Below are 16460 nucleotides of genomic sequence, written 5' to 3' on the forward strand. Positions count from 1 at the left end.
GCACGCTCCGCCTCTTTCTCCCCCTATTTGTCGTGCAAATTCTGCGCCCCAACCGCCCGGCAGACCGGCGCCGCATTCCCGCCCCCTCTACACGTCTCAACGGCCGACGCCGAGGGCCTGCCCCTTCAGCCAACCGGCGTCCTAGCGCCTGTAAGTCCCTCCTCTTTATGCAAATAACCTATGTCAGCTTCGCACGCTCTGCTTTTTTTTTAATAAGGGTAGCCCTGGAAGTAAAGAGGGATAGGGCAGAAAGCGCCCCGCCCTTTATGTAAATTAAGGGGCGTGTCTAGGCGCGGAGGGAGGCGGGAGGGGGGGCACTCCCGGGGGCGGCGGTTGCCCGGATGGGCCGTTAGTCGGGGCTCAGCCGCGGAGTGAGCGAGGGAGACGGGAGGAGCCGAACCCGGCGCCATCCGCCGCCATCCGCCCCCGCCCCACCGCCATCCCACCCCGGGGAGCTCCTAGGCCCCGGTCCCGGACCCCCACGCACCCGGCCAGGTGAGTCTGAGCGAGCCGAATGCTAACGTCCTTTTCCGGCGCGGGAGCGGTGGTGGCAGTGGCGGCGGCGGCGGCGGCGGCGGGCCGGGGGGAGGAGAAGCTGCCATTAGCCGCCGCCATTTTGTCCTCTTGCTGCCGGGCCTTGCCTGCCCCTCCCCCTCCGATGCTCCCACCCTGGGACCCGCACCTCCAGCCCTTCTCTGAACGTGTGGCCTGCTCTTACCCACTCACCTTCTGGCTTCGTGGGGCGGCCCCCCACTCCTGGGCAGTAACTCCCCACCCCCGTTGCGCTCCTGGCCTTTCACCCGTATTTGTGGGTCCCTTTCCCTGCCGCCGCTCTGGGATGGGCCGCGCCTGACACTCCTCCTCCCCAGGAGTCTCCTTTCCTCCATAGTGGACCCCTCCCATCACTTAGCGCTAAGGTCCCCCCTTCTTGACGCCCCACTTCGCGTGGAGTCACTCCCACTCTGGAACCCTGCTTTTATCCCACATCTGTGCTTTCTACGTTCCTTAGTTTCTTCTTTGCTTTTTTCCTTTTCCCTTTTACCCTCTCACCTCTTTTCTATCCCAGCCCCCCCTTTCTCCTCCTGGGTCTCTTGCTATTGCTCCCTTACTTTGGTCTGCATCTTTTTCCTACCATTGCCGCTTATGTGTGTTATTTCTCACCTGCTTTCGTGTTAATTCTCTTTTATTAGTGTTAATTTCTTCACTATTCTTCTGGTCTCGTTTCCTCAAATTTATTTTCAGAGACTGGCCTCCTTAAACACCTACAAAGCAACCCTGATCTCCTCATGTAACCTGTCTTAGGTTCTTTATTTCAGTTATCTTCCTGGTCCTGTCTGGATATCTCACCAACTCCCATGTTTTCCCACCATTCTCTGTAAACGAATGCCTGATCACTCAGGAGCTGACGAATGTTGGAGAGTTTGGCCGGCTTGGGGAGTATTAGGGAAAGAAATGACTGCTGATATGTGTTTTTACTGGGGGTAGGAAAATGAAGTTGGTTCGGGCCTTGGCCCCATGGTTACATGGTGTGCTTGAGGCGGGTCCATAATGTTTTGTTTTTCTCACATCCACGTAGGGTAAGCCAAAGCCCACCAGTATTTCATCTGCAGACAATTTTTCCCAGGAGCTGATATGGGGGTGAATGTAGGAAAAGATAGGTTATCCCTAATGCTTGGTTCTATAGCTTGGGAGTATGTAGAGCCCCAGTTGTTCCCTGAGCAGTTCTCTGGTACAAGCCCCCAGTCTGGCTGAGCAAGCTCATAAAATCCTTAAACTCCAGCATACCTTCCTGCAAACCTCCCTGGATGGGAGTGAGGCTGCTGGGAATAGAACCTGGAGCACAGTTAGGAAGTTGGTATCTAATAAATAGGGGATTTAAAGCTCTGTTCCTTACATGATGGAGCCGTGTTTCTGTTTCTGGTTTCCTCTGGGGTTTGGACTTGCCATTTTTTATTATAGGTCTCTGAAATGATTTTAGTGGAGAGAGATTATTACTAGTGGGTATAATGAGGCTGCTATCCTTTATAGACTGGTGTAAAGAAGGGAGTGTTTATACTAGGAAGATACTGGATTTTTATTTGGGTTTCCTTCGCAAAAGCTGTCTGGGGAAGAGGGAACATGGCACTTGGGCTCTGTGGGAAGCTAAGTAGAACTGGGGTGTTTGAATAGGCTAGAGGAAGAGACACTAGAAGGACACATATCTGGGTCCCTAATGAGAATAAAAAGCCTAGGAGTCTAGGCTTCTATTGGAGTCTGTAAGTGGAGCAGAGACTGGAACACTTGATATCTGGCCCACAGGCTCCGGCACGTTTTGGGGGAGGTGCCTGCAGGACCCAACGTACTCAATGAGCTTCCAGCGCAATGTCCGATCGCTCGGGGCCGACTGCCAAGGGGAAGGATGGAAAGAAGTATTCCTCGCTCAACCTGTTTGATACGTATAAGGGCAAGTCCTTAGAGATCCAGAAACCCGCTGGTGAGGGTCCTGCAGTGATGTTCGTAATTGTAGGAGGCTGGGCATGAATGGGGCATTTATCTCAGAGCTCCTCGAAGGGAAACAGCTATTGTACATATATCTAAAGGTTAGAGGAACACTAGATACTTTCCAGTTTTATTTTGGGTCCCATAGGGGACGTTGCACCCTGAACACCAGTACCCTCCTACAAAGGCGTGTCTGTGGTTTCCTGTCTTTGGACACGTAAGAATTGGAGGCAAAGAAATGTGGACTTGGAGAAGTCTGGGGCCAGCTTGCTCCCTGCAGGCTCAAGATCAACCATCCTACATGGAAGTATTGAATATAAAGCATCTCAACCTTCCTTCCTTCCTGATAGAATTTCGGAGATTGCATACGGCAAAGGGAGGGAAGGTTTCTAAGAGAATTTTGGTTTCTAAGAGAAGACATTGAGGATGTCTAATTGGAGCCTAGGGTAGGATGCTGGCAGGTCTTCTATATGAGGCATTTTTAACTCTTTCTGCCTTTTCTCCAGTTGCCCCTCGCCATGGCCTGCAGAGTCTCGGGAAAGTTGCCATTGCTCGGCGTATGCCACCCCCAGCCAACCTTCCAAGCCTGAAAGCCGAGAACAAAGGCAATGACCCCAACGTCTCACTAGTGCCGAAAGACGGAACAGGATGGGCAAGCAAACAGGAGCAGTCCGACCCCAAGAGGTAGACAGAGACCTGGGGGACCTAGAGTTATGAGTATTTTTAACTTTGAGCTTCAGGATGAATTGGGGCTTCATCTTAGACAAACAGGAAAGGCCCTCTCCTGCCTATTGTAGGACTCCTGTTAGATGACTAAGGAATGGTACCTTTAGCTTTCTGTCAGACGTAAAGAAGGCTTGAACAGATGAGAGTCTGTGCAGGGTGACGACCTTATGGTATTTTATCCTAATACTTGTAAAAAGTAGCAAGTAGGCCTGGGTTCAGTTCCTGTACATCAGCTGGAGAAGCAGGGGAGCTGGAGTCATCTCAGACTGAATAACTTTCCCATCCTCAGTTCCGATGCCTCAACCGCTCAGCCGCCGGAATCGCAGCCACTGCCGGCTTCACAGACGCCTGCCTCCAACCAGCCGAAACGACCCCCAGCAGCCCCCGAGGTATCTGAAGAACTGGGTGTTATTTAAGGGGCGGAGGCAAGAATGGCTTGGAGCTCCTCATCCACGTCACCTTTTGTTATCTCTGTTTCCCCAGAACACTCCTTCGGTTCCAAGCGGGGTAAAGTCCTGGGCACAAGCCAGCGTCACCCATGGAGCACATGGAGATGGTGAGTACGGGGCTGTTTGGGGATGTCTCTCTGGGCACCGTGGTAGGCAGGAGTCCTGCGCTGTATCTCCAGCAAAGTATCCTCATTCCTCTTTGGCCGAATTTTGGATCCCATATTCAGTTTCAAGGGACACACATGAGCAAGTTAGTCTGAGACTTACATGAAGGTGAAGAGGGTGTACCCAAACTGACCTTACTTCTTGGAGAATGAATAGCTAACACGTGGTGGGTGAGTTTGGAGGCAGAACTGGATTTGGTACCTATCAGAACTTTCCACTTTCATGGTGCGTCCTCAGTAAATGTACTTGTGTCTCCTACTCTTGCACTTAAACCCAACAGGTGGAAGGGCATCAAGCCTACTGTCACGATTCTCTCGAGAGGAATTTCCGACCCTGCAGGCGGCTGGCGACCAGGACAAGGCTGCCAAGGAAAGGGAGTCTGCCGAACAGTCGTCTGGGCCCGGACCAAGCCTCCGCCCCCAAAGTGAGTGGCCGCCACTAGTGAGTGAATGAGTAGTTACCTTTTGGCCAGGACATTACCTTATTCCACCTCAGAGCTAAGTGCTGGCTTATTAATCTTTCTCCCCATCATTTTCAGCTATGTTCACTCTCTGCCTTTTCCAAAATACAGATTCTACAACTTGGAGGGACGGAGGTGGGCGTGGCCCCGATGAGCTGGAGGGCCCGGACTCCAAACTTCATCACGGCCATGATCCCCGGGGTGGGATGCAGCCTTCAGGCCCACCCCAGTTCCCTCCCTACCGCGGAATGATGCCGCCCTTTGTGAGTTTGGATATCTTGTTTTGGATTGGTTGTGCTGGAAGCTAGAGAGTTAGGAATTAGGATTTAGTCTTTGGAGGAGGCGGTTGGAAAGCAGGTGCCTGTGACATATAGTGAGGGTGGGAGGATGATAGGTTTAGGGGTCTGGTAGGCTAATTTGACTGTCCCCCTAAGCAGCTACTGTTGGGACCTTTTGCAGATGTATCCCCCGTATCTCCCATTCCCTCCGCCCTATGGACCCCAGGGGCCTTACCGATACCCGACTCCTGATGGGCCCAGGTGAGTAATCTAGTTCTGGGTTTGTGGCTCAGGACAGGGGAAGCCTACTGGGGAGGAGATGGTTTTCTAGCCCGGAGGCTCAGTCTTGTATGTGATTATACAACATGCCATCTTTTATTCTCTCCTCCTGTTTGCCTTTTCACACACAGCCGTTTTCCCCGTGTGGCAGGCCCCCGAGGTTCAGGGCCACCAATGCGCCTTGTAGAGCCTGTGGGTCGGCCTTCCATTCTTAAAGAAGATAATCTCAAAGAGTTTGATCAGTTGGACCAGGAGAATGATGACGGTTGGGCAGGTGAGTGGATGTTAAGTACCGAGTATTTTGGGGGGGGGTTTGATTTTGTTATGGGTTTTTTGTTTGTTTGTTTTGGTTTTGGTGTTTGGTTTGGTTTTTGGCTGCACTGAGCAGGTTGCCGGATCTTAGTTCCCCAACAAGGGATTGAACCCTGCCCTTGGCAGAGAAAGCGTGTAGTTCTAACCACTGGACCGCCGGGGAATTCCCAAGTATTTTAGTTTTAAAAAACAAAATCTGATAAGGAAGAAATGGGTCGTGTGGGAGAAAAGCAGACATTGAAGCGTAGGAGAGATACATGGAAGAAAGCCAAGTCCTGGTAGAGAACTAAGGAGTGAGAAATGAGGGTCATGGTGGGAATCTAGACCTCAGTGGGAGGAGAGCAGTTGGCATTGGTAGTGCATCCCGTCATGTAGTTCCTGTGTTCCAGAAGATGTCTGAGTTTAGAGAGCAGAATGCTTGGGTTACCACTCTTCACTTTTCCCCTCAGGGGCCCATGAGGAGGTCGACTACACTGAGAAGCTCAAGTTCAGTGATGAGGAAGACGGGCGAGACTCCGATGAGGAGGGAGCTGAGGGCCAGTGAGTTAGGGCCCTCTGGGGAGAGGAGGGGGCTCAGTGTTTTTCATGGTAATATACTCTTAAAGGAGCTGGGTTGCAGCTGATCTTAATTCCACTGTTGGTCTGCTCACAGCAAGGAGTCCCAGTCAGCTGCTGGTGAGGAACGGCCCCCTGAAGCAGATGGCAAAAAGGGCAACTCCCCTGGCAGCGAACCGCCCCCTCCCAAGACGGCCTGGGCAGAGACCTCTCGGCCTCCAGAGACAGAGCCGGGGCCTCCTGCCCCAAAGCCTCCCCCACCCCCACCTCACCGGGGCCCCGCCGGGAACTGGGGCCCCCCTGGGGACTACCCAGTGAGTGTCTACAGTGAGTGGTTGAGAGGGTCAGTTGTGGGAGATTAGTTTCAGCTGAATAATTGAAGCAGTAGTAGTAATATGAGGAAGCTGGAGGGAGGGCTGAAAATGGGCTGCAGGAAGTGTAGAGCTGTGGAGCATCTCTGAAGAGGTTTGGCACGTCGTCGGTGTTAGGCGAGTCTGGGTGAAAAAAGAAACTGGGATACTAATTAGGAAAAACAAGGAGACCTGGGTCTTTGGGTCTCAGAGAGGAAACAAAAAGAGTAGGATGATGAGTTTGTCCCTACCCTGAGAGGCCATCAACTCCAAGGCCTGGTCTTCGCACCTGCAGCTAGAGACAGTTGATCAGTCTATGAAGGAGATGATAAGAAACATAATGACTGACACCTCTGGCCCTGCCGGGTCTGCCCACTGACAGGATCGTGGGGGCCCTCCCTGCAAGCCCCCAGCACCCGAAGACGAGGATGAGGCTTGGCGGCAGCGGAGAAAGCAGTCTTCATCTGAAATCTCCCTGGCCGTGGAGCGGGCCCGGCGACGGCGAGAGGAGGAGGAGCGGCGCATGCAGGAGGAGCGCAGGGCAGCCTGTGCCGAGAAGCTCAAGCGACTTGATGAGAAGTTTGGGGCACCTGACAAGCGGCTCAAAGCAGAGCCTGCTGCACCACCTGCTGCCCCTCCTGCTCCCCCTCTCCCACCTGCAACCCCCAAAGAACTCCCCACACCTCCAGCTCCTCCACCAGCACCAGTCCCGACACCTGAAAAAGAACCGGAAGAGCTGGCACAGTCCCCTCCTGCCCAGTCCACCCCCACTCCAGGTGTGGCTCCAGCTCCCACCATGGTGAGTGGTGGTGGCAGCACCAGTAGCACCAGCAGTGGCAGCTTCGAAGCCAGCCCAGGTATGGCACTACCAGGTGCCAGGTCTCTTATCTGCTTGGGGTTGAGGGTGCAGGTGGTAAGGATGTGAGTAAAGGACATAGAAGGCAATTGTTTTGGTTTATTGGACTGTCGGTGGTAGGGGTGAAAAGGGTCTTTTTGCGTGTATGGACATCTGAAGGGGAAAGGTTTTGTTACGTGAATTCCTGAATAAGTAGTGATCTAAAACCACTTCCCATAGGTCTAGAGTGGAGCAAGGCTGAAGAAAGTGTCTGTTACTTTTGACAATTTCATGGGAAGTTAATGCCACCACCGCCGGCTTTTGAGAGGCCACGAAGTGTTTTCATGGGTTTTAAATGGGGTGGTCATACCTTTAGAAGGGGCAGCTAGAGGTGAGAGCTGAAGTTAGGGAGGTGTTCATGGAATATCTGTTGATTGACTAGGTCACTCTAATAGTGTTTTCTTCAATGCAGTGGAACCCCAGTTGCCCTCAAAAGAGGGTCCTGAACCACCAGAAGAGGTTCCTTCTCCTGCCACACCCCCAGCCCCAAAGGTGGAACCCAAGGGTGATGGTGTTGGTCCTACCCGGCAGCCCCCCAGCCAAGGCTTGGGCTACCCCAAGTATCAGAAATCGTTGCCTCCTCGTTTCCAGCGGCAGCAGCAGGTGAAACTAAGTTACTTCCCCTCTTAAGGGCTGCTGCTTTCCTTGGTTTCAGTGTTTATCCCATCCATAAGTTACTTTCTGGGCCCCTTTAGCACTTCTCTCTCCATTGTGTCACTCTAGTCTCCATCTAGTCCAGGTATTTGTCGCATTTGTTGGGGCGGGGGGGCGGGCGTGGGGTTGGTGGTTTTTTGTTTTGCTAGTTCCTTTTTTTGTCTGGGGCCTTCGATGCCTCTCTCATCCCCTGTTGTCCTTCCCCAGGAGCAGCTCTTAAAGCAGCAACAACAGCAGCAGTGGCAGCAGCATCCACAGGGCTCCGCCCCACCTGCCCCAGTGCCCCCATCACCACCACAGCCTGTGACCATGGGGGCTGTGCCAGCTCCACAGGCTCCGCCACCACCCCCCAAGGCCCTGTACCCAGGTGCTCTGGGCCGGCCCCCACCCATGCCCCCCATGAACTTTGATCCCCGCTGGATGATGATTCCTCCTTATGTGGACCCCCGGCTCCTCCAGGGCCGGCCCCCTCTGGACTTCTACCCTCCTAGTGTGCATCCCTCTGGTAAGGGGCCATAGAAGAGGGAGGGGGTAGGGGCCCCTTAGTCCTGGAAAGTGGGTATCAGCATCTTGCCATGGGGGTGAAGGGCTACCAGTTAAGAGGGGAGCTTAGCACTCACTGCTGAGATAACTTTTGGTTGCAAGAATGAAACGGTGGTCCTTCTTTAACCAGAATTTACCTGTGTGGGGGGATTAATTGGGTTCATCTATAAGGAAGCTTAGTGGATAACCGTGTTTCAGGAGAGCAGGCAAGGCCCAGGGAGATGGAGGCACTGACATTGACTGGACTGACTTGGAGGGTTAACTGGAGAGATGCTTTTTGGCCTGGGGGGCCTGTAACATAAGAAAGGGTTGTTTTTCTCATACTGTTTTGTTTCCACAGGCCTGGTTCCCCGGGAACGCTCAGACAGTGGGGGCTCAAGCTCAGAGCCATTTGAGCGCCATGCACCCCCCCTCTTACGGGATCGGGGCACCCCACCAGTGGATCCGAAGTTGGCCTGGGTAGGAGATGTCTTCACCACCACCCCCGCTGACCCCCGTCCACTTACCTCACCACTGCGCCAGGCTGCTGATGAGGATGAGAAGGGGATGAGGTGAGTCTGAGTAGAGGAGTGGGTGGGATTTTAGTGGAAATATCTAGGCTAGGAGAAAAGGTACTTTGGATTATCGGTGAAGCGATAGGGATAAACATGAAAGGAGTGTTTGGGTCAAAATAATAAAGTATTCTCTTTCCCCATCTAGTTCGTTTTCCTCATCTTCAGATACTTACTTGCATTCTTTTTTGTCTCCCACTTCAGGAGCGAGACTCCTCCAGTACCTCCCCCACCACCCTATCTGGCCAGTTATCCAGGCTTTCCTGAGAATGGAGCCCCTGGGCCCCCAATCCCTCGCTTCCCTCTGGAGGAGCCAGCTCCCCCAGGGCCCCGGCCACTTCCCTGGCCCCCAGGCAATGATGAGGCAGCCAAGATACAAGCTCCACCACCCAAAAAGGAAACCCCTAAGGAGGAGACTCCACAGCTGACTGGGCCAGAAGCTGGTCGAAAGCCTACCCGTGGAATTGGGGGCCAAGGTCCCCTGCCACCTCGCAGAGAGAGCCGCACTGAGACCCGCTGGGGCCCTCGCCCAGGCAGCAGTCGTCGTGGAATCCCTCCAGAGGAGCCAGGGGCTCCTCCGCGCCGGGCTGGGCCTATAAAGAAACCTCCACCCCCTACAAAAGTCGAAGAGCTGCCCCCCAAGCCCCTTGAACAGGGAGATGAAACCCCCAAGGTTCCAAAGCCAGACCCATTGAAGATGGCAAAGGGGAAGATCGGTGGCCCCAAGGAGACCCCACCCAGTGGGAATCTTTCCCCTGCCCCAAGGCTTCGAAGGGACTATTCCTATGAAAGAGTGGGTCCTACCTCTTGCCGGGGTCGGGGCCGAGGGGAGTATTTCGCCAGAGGGAGGGGTTTTCGGGGGACCTATGGGGGGCGGGGGCGGGGAGCCCGAAGCCGCGAGTTCCGTAGTTACCGGGAGTTCCGTGGAGATGATGGGCGTGGAGGTGGGATGGGGGGACCAAACCATCCTGCTGCTCCCCGAGGCCGCACTGCCAGTGAGACACGGAGTGAGGGTTCAGAGTATGAAGAAATCCCCAAGCGGCGCCGGCAGCGGGGCTCAGAGACAGGCAGTGAGACCCATGAGAGTGATCTGGCCCCCTCAGACAAGGAGGCCCCCACACCCAAGGAAGGAGTACTTACGCAGGTGCCTCTTGCTCCCCCACCATCAGGAGCACCCCCTTCACCAGCCCCAGCCCGATTTTCCACTGCCCGAGGTGGACGAGTCTTCACTCCCAGAGGGGTGCCATCACGCCGGGGTCGAGGGGGAGGGCGGCCCCCTCCCCCCATTTGCCCAGGCTGGAGCCCCCCAACCAAGTCCCTGGCTCCAAAGAAACCTCAGACAGGTCCTTTGCCCCCAAGTAAGGAGCCTTTGAAAGAGAAGCTGATCCCAGGGCCTCTATCCCCCATGGCCCGTGGGGGCAGCAACATGGGCATGGGTGTGGAAGATGGGGAGCGGCCCAGAAGGAGGCGACATGGGAGGGCTCAGCAGCAGGACAAACCGCCTCGTTTCCGGAGACTGAAACAGGAGCGGGAGAATGCTGCCAGAGGGACTGAGGGCAAGCCCTCTTCCCTAGCCCTTCCAGCCTCCGCTCCTGGACCAGAAGAGGCCCTCACGACAGTAGCAGTGCCACCACCGCCTCGCCGAGCAGCTGCAAAGTCTCCTGATCTGTCAAACCAGAACTCAGATCAAGCCAATGAGGAGTGGGAGACTGCCTCAGAGAGCAGCGACTTTGCCAGTGAGCGCCGGGGAGACAAGGAGGCTCCGCCACCAGCACTAGTAACCCCCAAAGCTGTGGGGACTCCTGGGGGTAGTGGAGGTGGAGCAGGACCAGGCATTTCGACCATGTCCCGTGGAGATCTGAGCCAGAGAGCCAAGGATTTGAGCAAGCGGAGCTTCTCCAGTCAGCGGCCTGGCATGGAAAGGCAGAACCGGCGCCCAGGCCCAAGCAGCAAGTCTGGCAGTGGTGGCGGCAGCAGTGGAGGAAGTGGCGGGGGTCCTGGAGGGAGGACCGGCCCAGGGCGAGGGGACAAGAGAAGCTGGCCCTCTCCTAAGAACCGAAGGTGGGTATGGGCAGGCTTTTTAGTTTATTCTTAGTGTTAAGAAATTGGAAGGGAGAAAACCTGAGAGGTAAGGTTGGATGATGTGGAGTTTGAGATCTGAGGGCATAGAGTAAGCTTTTAGGCGCTAGGTTATCCACATCTAGGTAAAGTAGCTGGAAAGCAGTTGGGAACAATCATCTGTATTTCTGGCTTTTCCCTCTATAGACCTTTACGTGTAGAATTCTGTGGAAGTGCTCAAAACCAGGGAATTCCCTGGTAGTCCAGTGGTTAGGACTTGGTGCTTTCACTACCAGGGCCTGGGTTTGATCCCTGGCTGGGGAACCAAGATCCAACAGGCCACACGCTGTTGCAATAAAAAAAAATGCTCAGAAACACTTGAATTTTTGCACAGGGAACATGGCAGAGGTAGAAGAGATTTGACTTGTAGGGAAAATGTAACAGTTTTGTGAATACTGGAGCTGATGCTGTGTTCTCTTCAGCCGTCCTCCAGAGGAGCGTCCCCCAGGGCTCCCTCTGCCTCCCCCACCCCCCAGCAGTTCTGCTGTCTTCCGCCTGGACCAAGTTATCCACAGCAACCCTGCTGGCATCCAACAGGCTCTGGCCCAGCTCAGCAGCCGCCAAGGAAGTGCAGCTGCACCAGGGGGGACCCCGAGGCCCAAGCCTGGGCCTCCCCAAACTCCTCAAGGCCCCTCCCCTCGGCCCCCAACCCGGTATGATCCTCAGAGGGCCCACAGTAACAACGTCAGTTCAGGTAAGCTGGAGGGGGTAAGGGTGCGAATGTTTGCATCCCCAGAGAAGGCCAGGTGCTGAAGGGGGAAGAGGGGCCTGGGAGCCCTGATGCCGAGTGTCTGCACTGAGGATGGACGGATTGGGAGGTGGAGTACGGAGGGAAAAGCTTGGTTCAGTGATAAAAGGATGCTGATGGATTTCTCCTTTTCCTCAGACCCCCACTTTGAGGAACCAGGGCCAATGGTGAGGGGGGTGGGCCGGACTCCCCGGGATTCTGCTGGGGTTAATCCCTTCCCCCCTAAACGTCGAGAGCGGCCTCCCAGAAAACCGGAGCTGCTGCAGGAGGTGAGGGATGGGGCTTGGGGTGGTGTTTCACTGCTCTCACTTTTGAAGGTTTCCAGTTATGCTTTCTCCACTCTTTTTCCTGTTTCTGTCATTGTGTTTTCACCCCCAAATTCTCAGTGTTAGTTGCTGCTTATCTCCCATGTCTCCCTTTTTGTCCCAAGTGGGGCACTCTGTCCCAGCTGCTTATATTCCCCAGTTCCCACTTCATTCATGTTTTGCTTCTGGCCTCTCTCACCTTTAGGAGTCTTTGCCACCTTCTCATAGCTCTGGATTCTTGGGCCCCAAACCTGAGGGCCAAGGCCCTCAGGGAGAGTCCAGAGATGCAGGAACAGAGGCTCTGACTCCTCACATCTGGAATCGCTTACATACTACTGGTGAGTAAAGCTGAACAGAAGGAAGGACTATGTTAGAGGGCTTAGGAAGCTAGATGGGCAACAGAACTGTCTTCTCTCACTTCTGTTGTGTTGGTGCTTCTCGCAGCCACTAGCCGGAAGAGTTACCAGCCTGGCTCCATGGAGCCTTGGATGGAACCCCTGAGTCCTTTTGAGGATGTTGCTGGCACAGAGGTGAGTGAGAGTGGGAGGGAGTGTTTGAGCTGGGAATTTATTTTGCACTGGTCGTACTTCCCCACCTACTCTGGGATGAGTGTGGAGCTGTGGCATCATGTAGTTGCCTCCTTTCTGTAGTTTGTGTATACTTCAGTCAGGTATTGGGGTGCTTTCTACTCTGACTGCCTCCCTTCGGTAGTTTGTGTATACCTCAGTCAGGTATTGGGGTGCTTTCTACTCTGACTTACCTCCTTCTCCACTCCTCTCAGATGAGTCAGTCTGACAGTGGGGTGGACCTGAGTGGGGATTCTCAGGTGTCATCAGGTCCCTGCAGCCAGCGAAGTTCCCCCGATGGAGGACTCAAAGGAGCAGCAGAGGGGCCCCCCAAGCGGCCTGGAGGCCCCTCACCCCTGAATGCTGTTCCTAGTGAGGGTCCACCTGGCTCCGAACCCTCTGAACCTCCTAGGAGACGACCACCTGCCCCCCACGATGGGGACAGAAAGGTAAACGACCAAGAAAGGATGAGAAGGCTGTTTCTGGGACTTTGACTTTGGCCTTACCTTTGTCTCCCCTTTCCTCTGCCTGTGTGTGTGCTGTTTTGGGCTTCCTTGTCCTTCCCCCAACCCTACTTCACTGTGTCACCCTCCCCAGGAGCCGCCCCGGGAGCAGCCTCTGCCCCCTGGGCCCATTGGCACAAAACGATTGCAGCGTACAGAGCGAGGCCCAGAGCCTGGCTCCCTCCGGCCATCCCATCGACCTGGTCCTCCAGTCCAGTTTGGTACCAATGACAAGGTCTGCGTGGACTAGATCTGGGTGTCTTGGGTTGGGTGGAGAGAAGGGAAGGACTAGAGATGGGATGTGGAGGACACAAGTCTGAATCATAGGACAATCTCCCTGCCTCATGATCACAGGACTCGGACTTGTGCCTAGTGGTGGGAGACAGTTTAAAAGCAGAGAAGGAGCTAACGGCATCAGTTACTGAGGTAAGTGGGAGAGTGAGGTTCTGAGGAAGGGCCTTGCTTAGACTCCTGGAGAAGGTGTCTGGGAGTGATCTGGGCATCCAGGTTGCCCAGATAGCCCTCTTGACAAGGCTTCTCCTTCCCAGGCCATTCCCATAGCCCGAGACTGGGAGCTGCTCCCCAGTGCTGCTGCCTCAGCTGAGCCTCAATCCAAGAACCTGGGTTCTGGGCACTGTGGTCCAGAGACCAGCTCTTCAGGCCAGCGCTTGTACCCTGAGGTCTTCTATGGCAGCCCTGGGCCTCCCAGTTCTCAGGTAGGTCCTAATTCCTCTCCCAGGACCCTTTTCTGCCTGTTGTCTCCTATGATCATTCCAGTCTGTAGTCACTTTTTTTTTTTTTGGTCATTTCATTTTTTTCCCTTCTTTTGCTGTAGTGAGTGGGGTGGGTGAGCTTTTCTTGGCCGGGGAAAGTGGAGCTATTCCATACTTGCTCTCCTGCAGGTCTCAGGGGGAGCCATAGACTCTCAGCTACATCCCAACAATGGAGGCTTCCGGCCAGGGACACCCTCATTGCACCCTTACAGGTAAGACTAGACCTCTGGATCTCAGAAGGAAATGGAACTGTGTTTCAGGATAAGAGGAAGGGGAAAATGTTTCTAGGGTACCTGGACGCTAGTGGACTTACAGTATTATTTAGACTAAAGGAGTAAATGATTCTGGTTTCCTGATACCTCTCCTCACCCTTGCCCCAATTTCTTTACAGATCACAGCCCCTGTACCTCCCCACGGGCCCAGCCCCACCCTCAGCACTGCTCTCTGGGGTAGCTGTCAAGGGCCAGTTTCTGGATTTCTCTGCACTGCAGGCAACAGAGCTGGGGAAGTTGCCAGCTGGAGGAGTTCTTTACCCTCCACCTTCCTTCCTCTATTCTCCAGCTTTCTGCCCTAGCCCTTTGCCAGACCCACCCTTGCTTCAGGTAAGAGGTGGGCAGATGCTGGGTTTAGGGAGTTAGGGGTGGGGTGAAGAATGCTTTTGGGGAATTGACTTATTCTTCCCTGTTCCCCAACAGGTGCGACAGGATCTGCCATCTCCTTCAGATTTTTATTCTACTCCTCTGCAACCTGGTGGCCAAAGTGGCTTCCTCCCCTCAGGGGCCCCTGCCCAGCAGGTACCTTTTATCCTCCCAGTTCTCCTTCATTGTGTTCTTCTTCCAGCTTCTAGCTTTTTTTTGTTACTTTTTTGGACTCTCTCCCTGGTTTTCTGACATTTCTCCCTGCCCCAACACACTCTCCCGTGATTTTCATTACAGATGCTTCTACCCATGGTGGACTCACAGCTGCCTGTGGTGAACTTTGGCTCCCTGCCACCAGCGCCACCTCCTGCCCCACCCCCCCTTTCTCTGTTACCTGTGGGCCCTGCTCTGCAGCCCCCCAGCCTGGCTGTGCGGCCCCCACCGGGTCCTGCTACTCGGGTGCTGCCTTCACCTTCCAGGCCCTTCGGCCCTAGCTTGGGGCGAGCAGAGGTAAGGTACAGGAACTGAAGTGCTAGGGCACCCTAAGAGTTAGGGGTAAGGATTCAGTACCTCAAGATAAAACGGTTGAGAGGCAGGATGCTCATAAATTTTTTTTTTCTTCAGCTGCACCCAGTAGAACTAAAGCCGTTCCAGGATTATCGAAAACTGAACAGCAACCTTGGGGGACCTGGGTCATCACGAACTCCCCCAGCTGGAAGGCAAGAGAAGGGAATGGGGATGCAGACTGTCCATCCATCCCCAAAGATTTACTTTCTTTGGGGACCAGGGGCGGGTCTTAAGGTCACCTCAAATACCCTTCCTCCTTTAGGTCTTTCTCTGGCCTCAATTCCCGTCTCAAGGCCCCACCTTCCACCTACAGCGGAGTTTTCCGCACCCAGCGCATCGACCTCTACCAGCAGGTGAAGGAGAAACCCCTGTGGTCTCAAGTCTGAATTCAAGAGTTACCACCTGAGTTCCTGTCCTTCCATCCCTGACCTCCCTCTTTGACTTAACTCTTCCACATGTACCCGTCCCCCAGGCCTCCCCACCGGATGCCCTGCGCTGGATGCCGAAGCCTTGGGAGCGGACGGGGCCACCTTCTCGAGAAGGGCCACCCCGAAGGGCAGAGGAGCCTGGGTCCCGAGGGGACAAGGAGCCTGGATTGCCCCCACCCCGCTGAGGGAGTTCCCTTTGTCCCCCACCCCCCGGGGCTTGTATATAGATTATAAATATATAAGGGGGAAAGGGGTGGGTGGGGAAGGGTTGTGGGGCTGGGGCCTCACTTCCCCTCCTCCTCCCTCCCCTGGTCCCCTATCCCTGGGGCCCTTTGTTAAAAAAGAATAATAAAAGGATTAAAAAAATATTTCCAAAATGATCTGGGGGATGGGTTCGTTGTTTTCAGTCTCTTGTGTCATAGTTCAACGCCAAGTGATCTGCAGAGTGATTTCAGTCAGGGAACTATTTCTTACGTCAGTGATCTCTCGTAACAAACTACCTCAAAACAAACTTGTTGTATCTTAAAGTTTTGTGGGCCAGGAATTAGAGCTGGGCTCCCCTGGGCAAATCTGCTGCTTGTGCCAGTGAGTGAGGTTGATTGGTAACCAGTCTGCACCTGACAACTGTGTCAATCCTATAGCGCTTTTGCTGACACGTCTGGGGCCATGGTGGGACATCTGGAAGGTAGAACTCCATTGGATTGTCAACCAGTGTCTCTACATGGCTTCTCTATAGGCCTTTTATGTCTCTGAGGCAGTGTTCCAAGAGGTCTGGGCAGAAGCTGCAAAGCTTATGACCTGGCCTTAGGTTTCTGCCACATTCTAGTCCACTGCTAAGCTAGCTAAAAGGGGGAGGGGGACAGCAACTGTGTCTCAAAAGGAGTAGCAGCCACACGTTACTTTGGTTCTGTCCACGAACAGGAAGTGCCTTTACAGCTGTCATAGTGTTCAAGTGCAGGGCTTGAACTTGGGCTCCTTGAACAGGGTAAACCAGTTCCACCATAGTCAAACTTGGTTGAGTTACACTGGTACCACTGCATGCTAGTCAAGAAGACTATAGGTTTGCAAGCTGCTTGGCAAATAGTTTTACAGAGATTGAGAGCCCTATCCTAGCATGCA

At 54.2% G+C, this 16460-nt stretch overlaps 1 protein-coding gene and 1 non-coding gene across 5 annotated transcripts; both read left to right on the plus strand.

The window, feature by feature from the left end:
- Positions 1-283: 283 nt before the first annotated feature.
- PRRC2A (proline rich coiled-coil 2A) lies at positions 284-15699 on the plus strand. 4 transcript variants are annotated; one of them, XM_057699018.1, is made up of 31 exons: positions 284-495; positions 2299-2473; positions 2985-3162; positions 3494-3593; positions 3688-3760; positions 4099-4242; positions 4390-4541; positions 4738-4817; positions 4967-5109; positions 5597-5687; positions 5788-6016; positions 6435-6909; positions 7360-7550; positions 7809-8106; positions 8485-8695; positions 8900-10756; positions 11236-11507; positions 11700-11830; positions 12072-12204; positions 12311-12396; positions 12648-12881; positions 13030-13170; positions 13290-13361; positions 13484-13651; positions 13838-13920; positions 14100-14310; positions 14404-14502; positions 14644-14856; positions 14971-15065; positions 15176-15266; positions 15386-15698. In XM_057699018.1, the coding sequence occupies exons 2-31, from the start codon at positions 2362-2364 to the stop codon at positions 15524-15526; spliced, it is 6504 nt and encodes a 2167-aa protein (XP_057555001.1). In that variant the 5' UTR covers positions 284-495; positions 2299-2361; the 3' UTR covers positions 15527-15698. The 4 variants fall into 4 exon arrangements, with proteins under 4 accessions (XP_057555001.1, XP_057555002.1, XP_057555003.1 ...); XM_057699019.1 differs by having other exon boundaries at positions 5800-6016; XM_057699020.1 differs by lacking the exon at positions 13290-13361 and having other exon boundaries at positions 15386-15699.
- On the plus strand, positions 2653-2783 carry LOC130832160 (small nucleolar RNA SNORA38). The gene has a single exon (XR_009048238.1). It is a non-coding gene; the product is annotated as a small nucleolar RNA SNORA38 (small nucleolar RNA).
- Positions 15700-16460: the final 761 nt, after the last annotated feature.

The sequence above is a fragment of the Hippopotamus amphibius genome, chromosome 11 (assembly GCF_030028045.1).
Source record: "Hippopotamus amphibius kiboko isolate mHipAmp2 chromosome 11, mHipAmp2.hap2, whole genome shotgun sequence".
In the NCBI taxonomy this organism is placed as follows: Eukaryota; Metazoa; Chordata; class Mammalia; order Artiodactyla; family Hippopotamidae; genus Hippopotamus; species Hippopotamus amphibius.

Excerpts from the sequence above, each read along its gene's own strand:
- PRRC2A (XM_057699018.1), top strand. The coding sequence starts at position 2,362 with ATGTCCGATCGCTCGGGGCCGACTGCCAAGGGGAAGGATGGAAAGAAG. Across the intron at positions 8,696-8,899 it reads GAGGATGAGAAGGGGATGAG|GAGCGAGACTCCTCCAGTAC; the intron begins GTGAGTCTGAGT and ends CTCCCACTTCAG. Across the intron at positions 13,921-14,099 it reads CCCTCATTGCACCCTTACAG|ATCACAGCCCCTGTACCTCC; the intron begins GTAAGACTAGAC and ends ATTTCTTTACAG.